Source organism: Plutella xylostella, chromosome 12 (assembly GCF_932276165.1).
Source record: "Plutella xylostella chromosome 12, ilPluXylo3.1, whole genome shotgun sequence".
NCBI lineage: Eukaryota > Metazoa > Arthropoda > Insecta > Lepidoptera > Plutellidae > Plutella > Plutella xylostella.
This window is the reverse complement of record NC_063992.1, coordinates 1,461,240-1,481,901: the sequence shown is the minus strand read 5'-3', so window position 1 is coordinate 1,481,901 and position 20,662 is coordinate 1,461,240. Positions and strand designations below refer to the sequence as shown.

The window sequence follows — 20,662 nt, the reverse complement described above, 5'->3', positions numbered from 1 at the left end:
AGCTTATAACTAAATCATATTTGTTTATAGTTACGATGCCATACTTATTATTTTGTTTGTCTGTCATACCTTTAGAAAAGGCCAGAAAACTAGGTAAGCGGTAAGCATTAATATTATCGCTGAGTCCAACCACATCTACCTAACGATCCAGCATTCTAGATATAGCCTCTATAGATACGGCACTTTACTCATCGTACGCAGAATCAACAGCGTTCCAATCCACGATTGCGCACATACCCATACCTATTTGTACACTATGTATTTATTTACATTGTCCGCGAAAGCGAAGCTGCAATCATCTCCTCATGCAGTCTATTAAATATTTAAAGTTAGTGATATTTTAAATCATATTTGTGTAGATGTTTCCTATGTTCATCATCATAATGAATTGTTTATGTGGCGATGCAGAAAAGTGCAATGACTGAAAAGAAACGTGGCGTATAGGACCTTTTTGACGTGAGAATGTTTAAATGTCAAAGTTCATTCGTAGACCGCGGGCGGTATTGTTTAGTGAGGAAAGAAAAGAGCAAATTTAAAAATATCTGTGCGATGATTTAGTGTAAGGCAGATACTTTAAAAATGCCTGTAAAGTAATGGCTGTACAGTGTTTTTTCGTGATGTTTGAACGTGTCAAATAAGGATAGAAACCGTGGATTTTCATTAGCAAGGTAAGTTCTCAGTTTTTGTTCCATTTTAGGACCCAAGTAAACATAACTAATTGGTCTTTAGTCCTAGATAATGCGAGTATGTAGATAATTAGATACTCCATTACTTTAGATTTTATCTCTTGTTAATTATTGGTCATATCTTTGATTATGTATTTATTCGACACACCTTAGTAAATTGTTCATGAAAGGTATTCTGCGAAGTCTGTAAGGTATACCAAGAAGTCTAAAAGATACCCAGTTAGGGTGATTTCTGACAAGATAAATGAATTATACCTGCCCACCTAATTAATGATAGCAGTCCATAACATGCATAATAACTGGCATAAGCCAAGGTGATAGTCTTGAGTTAGCATTATGTAGCACAAGTATGAGATGAATTAACATATAGGTACTATTAAATATATAGCACTAAAGTGTTAATAAGTCCTACAGTAATTACAAATAACTTGTTGTATGTATACCTAGTCCTCTATCCCATTGGAAGTATTCTTGTGTTCGAAGTGGCCTTTGCCATTTTAAACCTATACATGTATAAAAGTTTTAATCTTGTGTGAACTTGAACTCTGGCAGAGTATTTACTGTAGTAAATTATGTAGACAAAACATAACCACAGTTACATACTGTTGATGGCTGAATACATTTTATTAAAAATGCCAAAAAAATAGTTAATAAGTACTTTAAATACTTTTGGAGATACAGCTATAAATATAGGTCAGTGAGAATGGTAGCTGGAGGGTTGAGCTAGAATTCTCATCTCTCCCAGAAGCTAGTAGGGCCTATGGACTTGGCTATGGCCTTAAAAACAGATAGATTACATGCCAAATCTCTTTAATGTCCGTCAAGATGTTTGAGAGTTTTAAGGGTGGTACGGTCAGTCGGTCAGTGGCAGAGGAATCTGACCCACCTCTCATAGTAACAATGCTCCTGCGGGTACCAGGGTTGGTAAGGATTATCAGGGTCAGGTAGAATAGCGGGAGGTTTCGATATCATAAAATATCTTTGAAACTAAAATGACTGTTGGTTTGAATTTTACATCATAAAATAGTCCTAAAGTAATTGGACTCTAACTAACAAATATAAAATTACAACTTACCTATATACATACTTTGAAAAAAAACCAGTTTAACAATCATGTCAATTTCTTCATATAAAACACAGTGTATTTTAACGTATTCATACTAAAGTAAGCAAGTAAAAAACCGCTTAAGAGCCATAGCCCATAGCATTGAGGTACAGTACAATCTGGGGTAAAGAAACCTGACCCCTCTAATAGTGGCATAAGTCAAAAACTGAATTCATGCAGGTAAGATAGGTGGTAAGACTATACAAAGGCTTATTGCCAAAAAGCAACATTTGTATAGTGTCTAAATTTATGAGAACTAGATATATTTTTCAAATAAGTCCTATTTGAAAAATATAAATAGTAGATTGTTCTCTTGTGAACATACTTAATGGTAGAGGTCCCTACCTAATTTTATTAATAGAGTTTATTCAATTTAGGAAAAACATATGTAAGAGTGACAAGCCTGGAGGAACATAATATTGGACTAGTCTTAACTGATTTTGCCACTAAAGTACTTCCAAGTTTTTGATCAACAATTCTGATTGTTACAGGTTTCCATGTGATGAAGTGATAGCTCCAGCAAGATGTTGATCAAAGAATATAGAATACCACTACCGCTGACTGTGGAGGAGTACCGCATCGCCCAACTGTACATGATAGCCAAGAAGAGCAGAGAAGAGAGCACAGGAGAAGGTAGTGGTGTTGAAATAGTAGTCAACGAGCCATATGAAGACGGGCCTGGAGGTAAAGGTCAGTACACACAAAAAATATATCATGTTGGAAGCCATCTACCAGGATGGTTCAAAAGTTTACTGCCCAAATCAGCGCTTACAGTCTCAGAGGAAGCATGGAATGCTTACCCCTACACAAAAACCAGATACACCTGCCCTTTTGTTGAAAAGTTCTCATTGGAAATAGAAACATATTATTTCCCTGACAATGGCCATCAAGAGAATGTCTTTAAACTAACTGGTAGTGACATGAAAAATAGGGTGGTTGATCTTATTGATGTTGTAAAAGACCAGTTGTATGGAGCGGATTATGTCAAAGAAGAGGATCCCAAATGTTTTGTATCTGAGAAATGTAACAGGGGCCCTCTGTCAGAGTCGTGGCTTGAAGATTACTGGAAAGAAGTACAAGGGAAACCGCAGCCTTTGCCAAATGGTAAATCGCTTATGTGTGCATACAAGTTATGTAGAGTAGAATTCCGCTATTGGGGAATGCAAACTAAACTAGAAAAGTTCATCCATGATGTGGCACTCAGAAAAACAATGCTACGAGCCCATAGGCAAGCATGGGCATGGCAAGATGAATGGCATGGGTTGACAATGGATGACATCCGAGAAATTGAGAGACAAACTCAACTTGCCCTTCAAAAGAAAATGGCAGGAGAAACTTCTGAAGAACCAGAAAACACTGAAGATAATTCAAAATCTCTTGCTGCTACAATGAGTAGTTTGGAAAAGAATGAAGAAATGCCTACACCTGTCGCCCCCAAACGACATGCTGCCGAGAGTAAAACGCAAATTCATTTATCTCCAGAGTTGACTCCTCCTTCCCAGCATCGTGGTCACCAGAGCAAAGGAATTCGGTCCTCATCGTCAGGCTCAATTAAAAGTTTACAAGTCCAAGCGGCAAACTGGAGGATGGAAAGTCTGGTGAGGGAGTCTGAAACTGAAACTGGTTCGGAGGATGAATTTTATGACTGTGAGTCCTCATTTAATAAATGGTCATCTTTATGCTCTCTAGATGAAGCCGACATTGACATTTCGCCTTCTGCAGGCGAAGCAAACCAAGAAGATAGCATATTTAATCCATCTTTCTTGAAAAGAGTGACTTCCGAAAGAGGATCTCGACGAATGGGCACACTGCAAAGTCGTCAAAGCGTCGATGGCTGCCCTGACACCCCTGTTCATAGTTCATGTTCAACAACTGTTCTCATTCTTGTTTTTCATGCTGGAAGTGTTCTGGATGCTAACGTAGATATGACTGCCAAAAAATCTGATGTGACAACGTTCAAGGGAGCGTTTGAGTCTGTAATGCGACAACACTATCCGACATTAGTTGGACACATTCAAATAAAGTTAGTTTCGTGTCCATCTGTCTGCACTGAATCATTAGGAGTGCTTTCTACATTGAGCCCTTACAGTTTCGATTGTTCACCATCAACTGTTGAATCTCCTTCACTTACAAATGATCTAATACCCATTGGTGCTATACCGCTTATTGCGACATCTTCACCAGAATATCATGAGTCGGTTACGAAGACAATCAATTCGGCAAATTCTGTTTACAATGAATTTATCAAATCTGATGACGGCAAGGGCTTTAATGGTCAAGTATGCATAGTCGGTGACAGTATGGGATCGGTGTTGGCTTACGATGCGATGTGCCGTACAATGCAATATCAATCTCGACACGATAGTGAAAATAGCATTCTTGATACTGAAATTACTATTCCAAATGATCTCACAGAGAATTATTTAAACAAAAATCACCTCCAGGCACCGCCCACCAGGAGAAGATCGTCATCAACTAGTGACCATCAAGTGAAATTTGATTTTGAAATAAGCGATTTCTTTACATTTGGTAGCCCACTTTCGCTGATTTTAGCATCAAGAAAAATATCTGATGATAAACCTCGAGAAATAGTCAAGCCACCGGTACAACAAGTGTACAATCTTTTTCACCCCACTGACCCGGTTGCTTCTCGGCTAGAACCACTACTATCGGCCAGATTCACGAATTTACCTCCAATAAACGTAGCGAGGTATGCTAAATATCCTCTAGGAAATGGCCAGCCGTATCATTTAATGGAGCTAATTCAAAGTCATCCACAATTATTTGGAGATCATTTACAAATGCCACCTACGCCAGTTTTAAGGAGACTTTCAGAGGCATCAGTTCAGAGCACCATTAGTGGACTTGTTGATAATATTCCATTGATAACCATGAACGCTTTACAACAAAAATGGTGGGGTTCCAAAAGGCTAGACTATGCTTTGTATTGCCCTGAAGGCCTGACAAGTTTTCCCACGAATGCTTTGCCCCACTTATTCCACGCAAGCTATTGGGAGAGTTCGGACGTTATAGCTTTCATATTACGCCAAGTTGGTCACTTTGACTTTTCCTTATATGGACATTCAGACGATAAAGATTCGCCTCTATTCAAGCCTGGACAGGAACGAGAAAAATGGATGAGAAAAAGAACATCTGTAAAGTTAAAGAACGTAGCAGCCAATCACAGAGCTAACGATGTTATTGTCAAAGAAGGCTGTCCGCAAACGTTTTCAGCAAGATTTATGTATGGTCCTCTAGACATGATAACTTTGACGGGAGAGAAAGTGGACATACACATGATCAAAGACCCTCCAGGTGGAGAGTGGGTTCTTTTGTCAACCGTGGTTACTGACAAAACAGGAAGGATCACCTACACTCTCAGCGAGAGGCAAAGTGTTGCTTGTGGAATTTATCCCGTGAGACTTGTAGTCCGAGGCGATCACACTAGTTGCAACTTCCATTTGGCTGTGGTGCCTCCACAGACGGAATGCGTCGTATTCAGTATCGATGGCTCCTTCACTGCTAGTGTGTCTGTCACTGGACGAGATCCCAAAGTAAGAGCTGGTGCAGTAGATGTTGTGCGTTTCTGGCAAGATCTCGGATATCTCATACTCTACATTACGGGGAGACCAGATATGCAGCAGCGGAAAGTGGTGTCATGGCTGGCCGAGCACAACTTTCCTCACGGGCTAGTTTGCTTCTCAGATGGACTTTCAACAGACCCGCTAGGCCATAAAGCAGCACACTTGAACAATCTCATAAACGAGCACGGAGTGATACTATACGCCGCTTACGGATCGGGGAAAGACATAAGTGTGTACAACAATTGTGGGTTATCTTCCAAGCAGATCTATGCCATTGGGCGTATAAGCAAAAAGTATGCTAATATGGCTACAACTCTGAACGACGGATATGCTTCTCATTTGGCTGACTTGCGGCAGCCGGGAGCAGTGAGGCCGGCTAGAGGCAACGCTCGCCTGTTGGTGCCGCGCCGGCTGCTCGCCCCGGTAGCCAATGTCACCATCACTCGCGGAAAACGCTAACTGCTGTAGGACTGTCTTCATTGCAATGTTCCGAAGTGTTAAGATTTTAAAGTTGTTGTGTGCAATTTCTATGGTTGTTAGATGTGAATGTTTTTGTGTTCGACAAGTCAGTGGCTGGAGAGTATTGATATTTCTGTATAGAAGTGCTTGAGACTGTATTTGTTGTTCTTTTTGTATTTTCAAATACCTACATAATTATATAATGTTATGTAAAAAATATGTGTGATCGTAATGTATAACTGATCAAACTATAAATTAAATTGATGTCACGCTGTACCTTACTAATATTATATTATGATTATTGAACTATTATCTATCCATTAATGTACGTATAGTCAACTGTGTTAGCAGTGGTAGTATTTATAAATATCTATTTATGTTTACCTAAATATTTATATTGTAAGTATATTTATTCTTAACTGTTTTGTGCTATACTATCTCTTATATTTATGATAACTGTTTCGTTGTTTTAACATTTGGCATCTAGTCTATAGGTATGATATATTATAAGGACCTTTTTGATAGTAATATCATGAGAAACCCTTTTTGACACTGATTTTTCTTAAATTTCATCGATGTAATTCTCAATTAACTAAGAGTAGTCATCAGACAGTAATTTCTATTCAAATAATATTAAGTATATAATATATATTTCATTGTTGTTAGTTTTTAGGTATTTATAAGCGTAATTTACGATTAAAAGTATATTATGCGCATACGGTAGGTACTTTGTGATATGAAATAATATGAAATTTATCAGCAATATATAGATTTTCTATTTTGTTTTAAAACGATATTATGTCCAAATGATAATTTATTTTTTTAGACATTTAATTTTATATCTCCTAGTAGTTAAATGTAAGTACGTACCTATGTAAAGTATGGAATTTTAATCTATAAAACTAAATTTGTGCTAAGATCATTATAGTTTCTGAGTTGGTGTTGATGAAGTTAACTTTGAATATTTTCTTCTTTCCAAAATTGATTTTAAAAGATTCAAAGTAGGCCGCAAAAATAGGGTTATCATGTGGTTTTTATTTAAATTTATTTTAAGTACCTATCTGTCTTTATCTTCAACAAACACACTGCTACTCCATTCACATACCTACTATGTATTTCGTAACATACATAATTCATCGTGTATCCATACAGTTATGGCCCACTCTACCCAATAATGTTTTTATTGAAGTCTTCATAATGCTATTTACGTCTTCCTTTCCGACGAAATGTTGACATTCAGTAGTTTCAGTGCCCTAAGAGGTTTGTTGAATATTGATCATGCAAAAGGGTCTTATTTTTCCTGCGGTTACCTAATCCCTCATGGACGTGGCTATCGATCTGATAATACGGATTAAAGTGGCTGGAAACCAGACGGACCTTCCAAATAATGTCAACGTTTACTTTAGTTTCGTATAAGTACGAATACTTCTATTTTTTGGATAGAAAACGTTGTTTTCGTGATTATGATACGTAATTCTCATTTGGTTAAAACGATGGTGGCAATGGCAAGTCTATTTAAATATTTATAGTAAGGTAAGGTCTAATGAAACTCTGTCTTTCTTTGTATTCAGAAATACATACACCAAGTACTTTGGTGCATAGATAGGTGTTTTCTCGAATAAATTGGTTACGGGTTGTATTATATTGTGATTTGCTTAAATATGTGCACTGTTAAATATTATTTTACTCATACTATTAGGTGTTGTCGGTATGTAGTCCATTCCTATGATTTTGATCTATTAGATTGTTGGGTCTTCCGCTCCAGTTGTTAACAGCGAGTTTAGTATTTCCATCAGAATTGCTAACACCAAAGGTTAATTGCACTCGATTAAGTACTTATTGGAATATGAATCATCTAATGGTACAAAGTATACAGGGTTGAAATTTATCAGTTTTCGAGCCGGAGCACTACTAAGTACATACAAATATTCCAATGAGAAGTATTTTGAAATTCGAGGAAATATGATTTAATTATCCCATGAATTGTCACCTGGCTTCGTAAAAAGCACTTATGTATACGTGACCAGTTTTCGGCTTAATTACTGCTATAGTTCCAACCTCCATAGATCGATAGGTGATGTGATAGAAATAAACTCGTAGTCGCCGTATGTAGTCGGTACATTACTATTCTAATTAGGTATGATTTAATGGTGTTTTTCTTATATTGTTACGTACATTTTACCGTATAAATTATTGTAATAGAGGTGTTTTTGTCTCAATTGAAAATGAAAGAAACAGTATAAATGGCTCCGTTTGTATAAGTAAATCTTGTCTCGTGTCGATCTTATTACCTTCGGATAAACATAGATAGTTATACGAGTATATTGGATTCACAGCGATGTGTTAGCAAATAACATCGTAAGCACATTGTACCTATCTGTTGTTTGGCTTCCCGAGGTCAAAGTGTCTGCATTAAATTTAGTGTCGATCTCAGTTGTTAGGCATTATATCACAAAGTAATATTACGTGTATGAGAGTGTGTTGTTATTACTGTTGGCATCTGGTGTGTTTGAGTATATTTTTAAAGACGAGACTGTCTGTTTGGTTCTAGTTTCTTAGACGAATCTGTTTGGGAAATAGTGTATTTACTGATTTTCTTTTGAACCAAGCACCTAGGTGCAAATGCAGATATAAAATAACGGTGGCGTCTTCCTTAAACTTCTTGTTGAGATCTATGACTCCAATTGCTATGCATTATTGCTTTGGTGGTGCTTAAATGATAATATTATTATCTATACTATATTCTCTTGTTCTAAGAATTAAGTTAATGATTATATTTTACTAAGTAATTTGGACAATTTGTTACACTTGTATGTACGGACAACATTTAGGGATAAATTTACTATCAGGCATCTGTTTTCTTTGTAGCTAATTTTATGAATCATCGTTTCGAGTATTACTTGCATTTCATCCATATTTACATTAATTAAATCTTTTATATCTAACATCCTTTTAATCTATATTTAAGGACGGCAGTTTTTATGTTACTTATTTAATATATATTTTATAATTATAAATCAATTAGGTAAGTACTATATTTAAATTTAAATACCTACGTACTGTAAGTATTTACGTATATTAACTAACATTTTTTATTATGTCTGCATTTACTGCCACAATGTAATTTATTTATTATCATTATTATTTATTGATTATTGAATACCATACGCAGTATTGATCTGATTCTTATTGTAAGGTAACTATTTACGAAATGAATTTATTTACATTTATTAAAATTGAGTTATTAGTAAGCATACTTACCTACATTACATTAACAGAATAAGCATTGAGAGCATTTTTATATTATTTATTTATTTACTTTCTAAATTATTACTATATATGCAGACTTTTGTTAAAATTTTGTAATTTAAACTAGGTAAAACAAATTCGTAATTAACATAAGACATCAAATATATTTTAAAAACATATAATTTGTTACATATTTATAGGCAATATAATATTATAGAATGTACGGTCAGTTTCTGAAGTGCTATAGTCCATTTCAATATACCTACTTACCTCGGAAAAAGTCTCTAGCAAATTAAGCAAGTTAATTCATTTATTTAAATTACTTACATATTTTTATATTGAAATTCGACTGCATTTTACTGACCTTTCACTATAAATGTTTGATATAATATAATTTACTAAATACTTAACTAATGGCGATTTTTTGCAATGTGGTAGCTTTTTCCGCAACAGGTAGGTATATCTCAAAAAGAGTTGGACAAATTGAACAAATTTTAAATCAGAGACTGGCGATATGGTAAGCCAGATTTACACACTGTTTAGTGCGAGTGATTAGTAAACTTACAAAATTGTGTTCATGCTACCTGATAGTGGTCCGGTTTCTTTGCCCCCCTCTGTACTAAAACACCTACTGATCAATCGCGCTAAACAGTGTGCTTCAGCCTGTAGAAATCATGTAATATGTATAACGTATTTTGTGGGTAGTAAAGTGGTCACAAATTATACCTGTCACTGTGTTTAGAGATTCTTGTGTATAGTAGGTAAATATAAGGTGAAATGTACCGATGCATGCTAATCATTTCATTTACTTTCACGTGATGCTATAACTATTTATTATTATTATACTATTTTGTAAGTTTTCTTGTTATGGTTGTCAATCTATTATACATTTTAAGACATGAATCTAATTCTAAAGTATACATTCATTGCTGTTCAAGCTTCTCTCTCCTTGAATGTGTCGAAATAAATTTATTGTTGTTGGCACTTCTGTAATTTTATTACTTACTTACCTACCCTTTCTATAAATAAATTTGTCGTGATATTTAGGTTTAAAGAAACCTGACCCCTCTCTAGAGTACTAAACTAAGAGGGGTAAGATTTATTTGAACCCGACTATACTAATAATAGATAATACCATCAGCAATGGAATCTACAAACTGAACTTTTTTAAGTACCTAATGCACAATAACTATAAGTACCTACTGTATCCTCTGCGGGTTAGTGGGTTCACATCACACATCTAGATGTGCTAAATCTAATTATGCAGGTTTCCTGACGAAGTTTTCCTTCACCGTAAGAGCGATAGTAGTTATACATTGTACTTAATTTCCAAATACCTAACTACATGGACATTCACGTTATTTCAGTTAGTTGTAAGTAAGTACTTATTTAACAAACAGGTCCACAAACTTATTGTGCCGGTAAGAGCTACCGTAAATTTCTCATATTTCTTCATTCTCTTAGATTCTATGTTTTTCAATGATGTACTTAATTCGCCCATGTGCTTTTAGTAACCCATCTCATCTATGAGATATGGATCAATTTAGTCCGACTTCACCGGAGCAGATAAGTTTGTGGCCCGAACCAACCTTTATGAAGAGCCTCTCCGAGGGGTGTAAAATGAGCTACAAGTTACAGGCATTGATCACTTCTAATACATAATTCTAATACCTCCCTACACCTACCACCTACCCCAAGGGCCCTGACAGTTAGACGTGAGTTAGACCCAAGGCTCAGCCACGGAACCAACTGACGAATCCAAACAAGTGGGAGAGGCAACGCGACGATATGGTATGTTAAGAGTAGGTAGGCCTAGAAAGGCTAGAAACTACGTGATTGAGCATTCAGCTATTGTAGGTCGACTTCCCGTTAGGAAAGTCGATTTTTTCTTTGATTCGTGCGAATCCAGCTCGTGTACTGAGAAAATTTCTAAAATAATAAGGCAAATAAATACCTACATCGCCCCGGAATAATAACAGCCTTTGTATCCCTGTAGTCCCGCTGTCCCCGTAATTCTTGTCCCCGTTAAGCGGGGACAACGGTACTTTCAGAAAATAAATAAAATCAGGCCCGTTGTCCCCGTTGGACGTGAGCTCTTCAACGGGGACAGCGGCACTTAATAAAAAAATAAAAAATCAGTCCCGTTGTCCCCGTTCTCAAAATAAACTTTAAAAAACACAAGTAGGTATATTTTTTATTTCATGAATTTTATATAATACCTATCTCCACATCAAATCGCTTTTTAGCATAGATCAATTCATAACTAACCTGGGTGATAATAGACGCATTTTTCCTGAAATAAAAATGACATATTATGTATCTAGCCTATCTGAAACCTAGTTAAACATTGTGAGATATGGCGTTTCGACTTTCTCCGTGTTCGGCATCATAAGGGTCACAGTGACAGTTAAATAAAGTCCATTTTTCTCTCCACCTTTATTTGCAAGGTGCGGGTGTCTATATAAATAGAGTGAGTCGCCCGCGCGCCTCAGTTGTAATATCACCATGCAGAAATGACTAGGTTTCAGATAGGCTAGATACATAATATGTCATTTTTATTTCAGGAAAAATGCGTCTATTATGTAGTCTGAGCCTATCTGAAACCTAGTTAAACATTGTGAGATGTGTTTATTATCGCATGGTGGAGAGAAAACCAACTGTGACCCATAAGCTACTGATGAGTATATCAGTGGATAAATATTTGAATCTATAAATTTAAAATGCATAGATTTCTAGGTAATAGATATACTAAAAAGAAAGGTATATGTATACATAAGACTTAAGTACTTCCTTATTATTCCTGACTTGTCAGAAAGTTATGGAAGGTATGTACCTATACCTATAGGTAGGTATTTATACATATGGATACAGACAGTGCCTCTTCGAAAGCAATACTTATAAGTAGTTATTGATCAATATCTTGTTATTGTCAAGGCAATATTTTTAACATACACTAGCCGAATGGATGGAACCAGTGAAATACTTTGCAACAATATTTAAAAGCTGTAAAATGTAGAATATCGATCCAGGCCGCTGGGGCTCAGGTCAGCACATGCTGACTAGGGTATGTAATTCTGGACTGACCTCAGAAATGCAGCAGCCGACCCTGGAGCCTCGAGGACCTGCTCAGTCAGCCCTGTACGAGGACACGGCCTGCAACACCTGGCGCGGCATCTAGTCCTTGGAACGAGGAGTGGTGCTTGAAGGGAAGATAATTTTACTAAATATCTCAGCCTCATCAGCTACTGGAAAAGATTAGATGAAGGCTGTGATACTGGCGGATAACTTAGTATTCAGTTTTTCAAAACATGATGCAGGTCACTATATTCATATTCTAAATTGACAAGTAACACACAGTCTAATTTTGTATTCTAACTAACTCGGCGGTTAACGAGTTCCTGTGCAGTCCTACTAGGAAGGAAAGTTATTTTATAAGCCTTTGCACCGATTTTGTGGGCTACTATCATTCTGTATCATCATGTGTGAATATTATGAGCTCTGGCAGCATTCCTTGGTAGATGACATCAATTAATAAAGATTGATTAACACAACAATAACAATTATAATAGTTGATAAATGAAACCCGGCTAACATGTCTTAACTGGGTAAGTATGTAGTGCCCTATGGCCTACTTATTCAATTTATTAAAATAGATACCTAAATACCTAAGTACCTAACATCTTTTGCATTAACTTAAATTCAAAATAATTTGTTAACTTACATGTATAAAATATAAAAATACCTATTTACAATATCTACAGTTTAATATCATTGTTGTAAATCATAAAGTACTAAATAAACGTAAAAATAACTTATACCTATTCTAAATTGTAAATTTAAATAAAGCATATATATATTAGTAATGTATAAAAGTAAAAATAATTATAATATAGTAAACATTAAAATAAGTGACAAACAGACAGACAAGACTAAACGTATTTTATATAGATAATTCTGTCGAGTCGTGCGCCGGCCAGCGGTAGCGCATGCGGTGACGTAGAATCCTTATCGCAGATCTACGCGCGAGCGAGATCGCATGATATTGTTCATATACTCGCACGCGGCTACCTGAGCCGGCCCGCGGCCGGCAGTCCGCTTTCGCACTCCGCTGTGAATAGATTATTTTATTTGCTAATAATTTGCTTGCGTCGAGAATACCTACTCCGCTTATTCTTAAATCTATTGTATGTGCTATCATTTCTGAGCTATTTCTTCCACTATACTTTCTACTCCTTCTTGCTTCTTTCTAATAGACTTTTGTGTGTGTACTTTGTGCAATAAACTTTACTTTCATTATTGTGCACTTGGGACTTTTTATTATTGCTTCCTGCCTACACACGCCACTATATTGGTGACCCCGTAAAAGGACACTTTGAAGATGGCTCAAGAAAAAGCATCGACATCATCGTCAGCGGAGACCTTCCGAGTTGGCGTGAGAATTCCGCCATTCTACGCGGAGAAGCCAGGGCTGTGGTTCAGCCAGATGGAGGCGCAGTTCACCCTGGCCAACATCAAGACTGATGAGACGAAGTACTTTTACGTCGTCGGCAACCTGGATGCCCAATACGCCGCGGAGGTAGAGGACATAATTTCCTACCCTCCGGACGCGGACAAATACGAAAAGCTCAAAACTGAGCTCATCAAGAGGCTGTCGGCGTCACGCGAGAAGAAGGTGAAGCAGCTTCTCATGCACGAGGAGCTCGGAGACCGGAAGCCCTCGCAATTCTACCGGCACCTGAAGGACCTGGCCGGCCCCGGAGTACCTGACGAGTTCCTGCGGACTATCTGGACGAGCCGCCTGCCCAGCTCCACTCAGGCCATCATCGCATCCCAATCCAAGACGGACCTGACTGAGCTGACCGAGTTAGCTGACAGGATCCACGACGTCGTCGGTACCCAGATCGGAGCTACAGCCGCTGTCACGTCTACAGCAGCTGCACCAGGTACGTCGAGTGGCGCCGGGAGCTCGGAGATCGCCGCCCTCACCAGGCAGATGGAGAAGCTGGCGGACAAGGTGGACCGAATGTCCCGCCCACGGGAACGCTCCCACAGCCGCACGCGTCACGGCCGTCGATCCAGCTCCACCCGCTCATCATCTGCATACCGACGGTACCCACAGTGCTGGTACCACCAGAACTTCGGTGAGCGGGCGAAACGTTGCGTGAAGCCGTGCGACTACCCACAGGCGGGAAATGCTCGGGGCAATCAGTAATGGCGACTGATGATTGTCCGAGTGCGGGTCGCCTGTTCATCACCGATCAGCGGTCGAAGGTGCAGTTTCTGGTCGACACTGGTAGCGACCTCTGCGTCTATCCCCGATCGGCAATAGCGCGACAGTTAAACAAAACAAATTACGAGTTGTGCGCGGCTAACGGAACTACAATAAATACCTACGGTTACATAAATGTTTCTCTTAACCTAGGCTTACGCCGCGACTTCACTTGGAAATTTATTGTAGCCGACGTAACAAAGGCGATAATAGGCGTGGATTTTTTGTGCTATTATAATCTAGTTGTTGATTGCAGGAACAAACGCCTCATCGATAATAACACTAGCCTCACCACCCCGGCTTCGCCTGCCCGTCGTACTGATGACATCTCATCGGTTAAAGTAAGTCTCGGTAATTCCGCATACACTCACATACTACGCGAATTTCCAGACATCACTCGTCCTCATGGCACACACCGCACTCCTAAACATAACACTGTACACCACATCCGCACCACACCTGGGCCACCAGTATCAGGTTCACCACGTAGGTTGGCCCCTGAAAAATTAAAAATAGCCAAGGCCGAATTCGAGGCCATGTTGCAAGCTGGCACCTGTAGACCATCAGAATCGCCCTGGTCTTCGCCGCTCCACCTCGGGCCGAAGAAGGACGATGGTTGGCGCCCTTGTGGAGACTACAGAATGCTGAACGCCCGTACTATTCCGGACTCTTACCCCATCCGGCACATCCAGGACTTCGCTCACAGCCTGTCTGGCTGTACCGTCTTCTCCCAGATCGACCTGGTCAAGGCGTATAACCAGATTCCTGTCCATCCGGATGATATCCCGAAGACCGCCATCACCACACCATTCGGTCTTTTCGAATTCCCGTACATGACGTTCGGACTTCGAAATGCCGGTCAGACGTTTCAGCGCTTCGTGGATGAGATGCTCAGGGGTCTGGATTTCACATACTCATACATCGACGATTTTCTGGTCTTCTCGAAAGACCAGAAGACCCACGAGACCCACCTGCGCCAGCTCTTCACCAGACTGAGGGAATACGGTATGGTTATCAACAGCTCTAAGAGCGTCTTTGGTGTGCCGGAGGTAAACTTCTTAGGCTATAATATTTCAGCCAAGGGAACACGGCCCCTACCTTCCAAGGTCGAGGCCATTCACAACTTCCCTGCACCTAAAACTGTCAGGGAACTACGAAGGTTCCTCGGGATGCTAAACTTTTACCGAAGGTTTATTCCCGAGGCTGCCACTCACCAAGCACCATTAAATGCCCTACTAACCGGATCGGTAAAAGGTTCGCATCCCGTGGACTTCTCTCCCCAGGAACACCTGGCATTCCAGAAGTGCAAGGACAGCTTGTGTCAAGCAGCAATGCTGGCGCATCCTGATTGCAACGCAAAGTTGGCGTTGGTCACGGACGCGTCAGACAAAGCTATTGGATCTGTCCTGCAGCAGCTGACCGAGGGAGCATGGGAGCCTCTCGCTTTCTTTTCACGTAAGTTGAGCCCTGCACAGGTTAAGTATTCTCCTTACGACCGAGAGTTGCTCGCCATTTACGAGAGTGTGAAATATTTCCGTCACATGTTGGAGGCTCGTGATTTCGTCATTTATACGGACCACAAGCCTATCACGTTTGCTTTCCACTCTCGTAAAGACAATTGTTCTCCCCGGCAGTTCAGACAATTAGACTTCATCGCACAATTTACAACGGATATACGGCACATCTCGGGGAAGAACAATGTCGTGGCGGACACACTTTCGCGTATTGAGGAGATTGCTCAACCTGTGCACGCTGAAAGGATTGCCGCCGCTCAACTCGAGGACCCGGAGCTAAAACAGCTGCTGGCTGGAGACACTTCTCTGCACCTGAAGCAGGTAAGTATACCTGGAACAAGTAGTCAGTTGTATTGTGATATCAGCTCCTCAACCCCAAGACCGTACGTGCCCAAGGAGTTGCGTACTGCAATTTTCGCAAGCTTGCACTCCTTCAGTCATCCTGGCACCAAGGCAACTGCGAAATTAGTTTCTGACCGCTACGTCTGGCCAGGCGTTAGGAAGGACTGTCGTGAGTGGGTTCGATCCTGCTTACCTTGCCAACGATCCAAGATCACACGTCACGTGTCCGCTCCATTAGGCACCTACAAATTACCCCAGTCAAGGTTCGCCTTCATCCACATTGACCTCGTGGGACCTTTGCCATTGTGTCAAGGTTTCCGGTATTGTCTCACCGCCGTCGATCGCTTCACGCGATGGCCTGAGGCAATACCACTAGCAGACATGACTGCTGAGTCAGTGGCAAAGGCCCTGCTGAGTGGCTGGTTCTCTCGGTTTGGGTGCCCCACGGATATAGTTACGGATAGAGGAGGGCAGTTTGAATCCGCTCTATTTAAGGCCCTATCCACGATTGCTGGATTCCAGCATCGTCGGACCACGGCGTACCATCCAGCTTGCAATGGACTGGTGGAGAGATTCCACCGCCAATTTAAAGCTGCGATAACTTGCCATGCAAACAACAATTGGGTGGAATCTCTTCCACTAGTGCTGATGGGTATCCGCAGCGCCTATAAAGAAGACGTACAGGCTTCAGCCGCCGAACTTGTATACGGCCAGCCTATGCGCCTTCCAGGCGAATTCTTCGACCCTGAGGCTGATGTCACAGTTGATACAACTGATTACTTGTCTAGGCTTAGGAACTTGGTTAGGAACCTTCAACCATCACCAACAGCCAGGCACAACAGCAAGCACAACACATTTATTTTCAAGGACCTTGCCACGTCATCTCACGTGTTTCTCAGGGACTGCACTGTTGGTGGTGCTTTGAAGCCAGCATACTCTGGTCCCCACAAGGTCGTACAACGAGGTGACAAGATTTTCAAAATCTTGGTGAACGGTAAACAGGTGACCGTATCGATAGACCGCATCAAGCCGGCCTTCATACTGTGTGACCCAGACACTACCACACCTACCTCTTACACTCACCACAACACACCAAACACACCTCCTCACACAGTCACTCGTCACACTCCAAATGCGGAAAATCGAGACATACTTCGTGCTGATGATGATGAAGATGTCGTCAGGACGACGAGATCAGGGCGTCGCGTACGATTTCCCGACTATTATCGCCCTTGACGGTCTCTGGAGGGGGGTGATGTAGTGCCCTATGGCCTACTTATTCAATTTATTAAAATAGATACCTAAATACCTAAGTACCTAACATCTTTTGCATTAACTTAAATTCAAAATAATTTGTTAACTTACATGTATAAAATATAAAAATACCTATTTACAATATCTACAGTTTAATATCATTGTTGTAAATCATAAAGTACTAAATAAACGTAAAAATAACTTATACCTATTCTAAATTGTAAATTTAAATAAAGCATATATATATTAGTAATGTATAAAAGTAAAAATAATTATAATATAGTAAACATTAAAATAAGTGACAAACAGACAGACAAGACTAAACGTATTTTATATAGATAATTCTGTCGAGTCGTGCGCCGGCCAGCGGTAGCGCATGCGGTGACGTAGAATCCTTATCGCAGATCTACGCGCGAGCGAGATCGCATGATATTGTTCATATACTCGCACGCGGCTACCTGAGCCGGCCCGCGGCCGGCAGTCCGCTTTCGCACTCCGCTGTGAATAGATTATTTTATTTGCTAATAATTTGCTTGCGTCGAGAATACCTACTCCGCTTATTCTTAAATCTATTGTATGTGCTATCATTTCTGAGCTATTTCTTCCACTATACTTTCTACTCCTTCTTGCTTCTTTCTAATAGACTTTTGTGTGTGTACTTTGTGCAATAAACTTTACTTTCATTATTGTGCACTTGGGACTTTTTATTATTGCTTCCTGCCTACACACGCCACTATAAGTAAATGATCAGTCATGCCACCAGGATAAGTAAAATGTTCAGCACTTCATATGAAAAACATTAACAAGGTCACCTTTAGGTATGTTCGTCAACACTAAGGGCAAGTCTCGGCCAAAACCTTAAGGCTTCGCCTTATTGCAACTTCAAAGGTACGTAGATAGGTACCTACTTACATTGTTGTAGGTTCGATTTTGAAACCATCAAGTCAACCTGGATAAAACAAAATAAAATAGCTCGATTAAATAAAGATGGTACGTAAAGATGTTAGTTGTACCTGATCAGACCTGATGCAACGACAGCCAACATAGACTCTAATCTGTGGAAGCAACAATCATGGTGGCGGGAACATGGACAGTTGGACGAGCCACCTCGAGCCTGACTTATCAATCAGAACTGACAGTTCGCCAACAGCAGATAGCTTGCGGCTATCTATAGGTAAACTTAGGTAGTTAGCTATACCCAAGAAACAGTCCTTGGACATCGATATGACAGTGGAACGGCCAATAACTGTGACATTCTTTAAAACAAAAAGGCTTGTTGTTGTCCAGCTAAGGAAGGTTACCTACTTCAGCGACCTGGTATTGCATTCTGAAAGAACTGCGAAGAGTTAATATTATGACTAATAATTATTACTTATTTAGAAAGTTTTCCGCAAACTCTAATAAATCAAGCAGCTACCACGTCACCGCTGCCCGGTTATAACTCTGTACTAGCTTAGTAGATATATATACCAGTTCTAGCCTTCAGCTAGAGGCCAGAGAGCTCCTAAATGAGATGCGAGTACGAGCATGACACAAGTAATTTTTTACTTGGTAAGTAACTAGTTACGTAACTAACTGAAAGATCCATAAAACAGATTACTCAAAATGGAATTGTGAAAACGGCACGTCTGCATCTTAACCAGTCAGTCTAAGTAGTTTCAGCAGATACAGTGTTGAAAAATAGTTATGAAACGTTTGCGCCAGAATCGAATTAAAAATACATTTTCATTAGAGAAGCCGTTTAGGCATGAATAGGTACTTTCACCCTTTGGATTGTGCTCCAAATGATGACCTTCGAAATTCATAGAAATTTAATGACGACTGCCATTGTTTATTATCTAGCCCCGTACATTGAGTAGGGCTGCGGCTACACGTGATGTGATACACAGTACACAGTAGGTATATGCATGTTCCCAGAATAGTGGAAGTTATAATTTTACCAAAAGGTAGTCGTCTCGTGCAAGAGCACCGATACTCGATTTATTCGATACACAACTAGTAGACAGCTGCTGCGTAGGAGGTTCACGCATTTTTCAACAAAGAGCTCGGATTATACACTCTCACAATCCACTGGGACATAAGGAAGACAGCTAATATGGTGCCACTCAGAAACCGCGATGACACTCCGATCATGATCACCCGACAGTAGGATCATAATAAATTCGGTAACTTGTGAAGCGGTATGGTATAGCAACAGCGACTTTCACGAAATCAGGAATTAGCTCAGTGCTTTTAGGTTGAACACTCGCCGGTGGGATTCACTTTGCTCACAGCCGAGAAAAGAAAAGACTCAAAGCTGGAATCTGCCGATGTGTCATGACACTTAAGATAGTGTCTGGGGGGTCACTTTATATGACGAAAAACGAACTTTCAGTGCACTGCGGCGCGAGCCGCTCTATCTGTTTGTATGTATTAAACGTGCCGATTGCACGACAGCTCTCGTTCGTTCGTTTCTCATCAGTATAGAGTAACGTTCCTGTACTTACCGTGCGTCACCATTCCCATGAGCAGTCCAATGATCTTTAGGCAGTTTAGAACAAAAGCTGCATTAGACAGTTTCTTCAGCAGAGACATCGAAATAAAAAATTGATTGCACAACTATCCCCAGGAGCAGTCTACAGGTCACTTTGGGGAGTTCAGAAGAAAGCTGCTTTAATAGAATACCCTACCTCAGCGGAGGTATCAAATTGAAGTGCTATAACACTTTTAGAAGCGGTGCACGTTACCCGATTTGTCGTCATCCATGCCGATGCGGCTACGGCGACTGCAGGTGGTTACTCATGCTTCGTTGGTGTGCCCTTGTATGGCTAACATGACCAACCTTGGCAGTAAACGTTCGTCTGCATATGCCATAATCACTGATGAATAGCGCACGTTACTCGATACCTTCTAAATAAGTCACTCATAATGATGGCTGATGATGATGATGACCGTGCTAGCAATAGTGCAGGCGGTTCCGCTGAGCATAAAATCTCTTCCCAGACAGGGGGCGTTTGGATCTGGCAACCAGAACAGGAGTGCCAGGTGTGCGCAGCGATGCAGGTGGGACAACACAGCCGCCAGGGCAGGAGTACATGGCTGGGTCTATGCAGCGATGCAGGTACCACAAACCGGTGGCCAGGGCCAGGACCGGGTGTACAGCCACCAGGGCAGGAGTGCATGGCTGGGTCTATGCAGCGATGCAGGTACCACAAACCGGT

The 20,662-nt window shown here is 40.2% G+C and overlaps 1 protein-coding gene across 1 annotated transcript; it reads left to right on the top strand.

Annotated features, from left to right (window-relative positions):
* The first annotated feature begins 231 nt into the window (after positions 1-231).
* Positions 232-6,259, top strand: LOC105385807 (protein retinal degeneration B). The gene is made up of 2 exons (XM_011556250.3): positions 232-668; positions 2,283-6,259. Exon 2 carries the CDS (start codon positions 2,316-2,318, stop codon positions 5,832-5,834), a length of 3,519 nt encoding a protein of 1,172 aa, XP_011554552.3. The 5' UTR covers positions 232-668; positions 2,283-2,315; the 3' UTR covers positions 5,835-6,259.
* Positions 6,260-20,662: the final 14,403 nt, after the last annotated feature.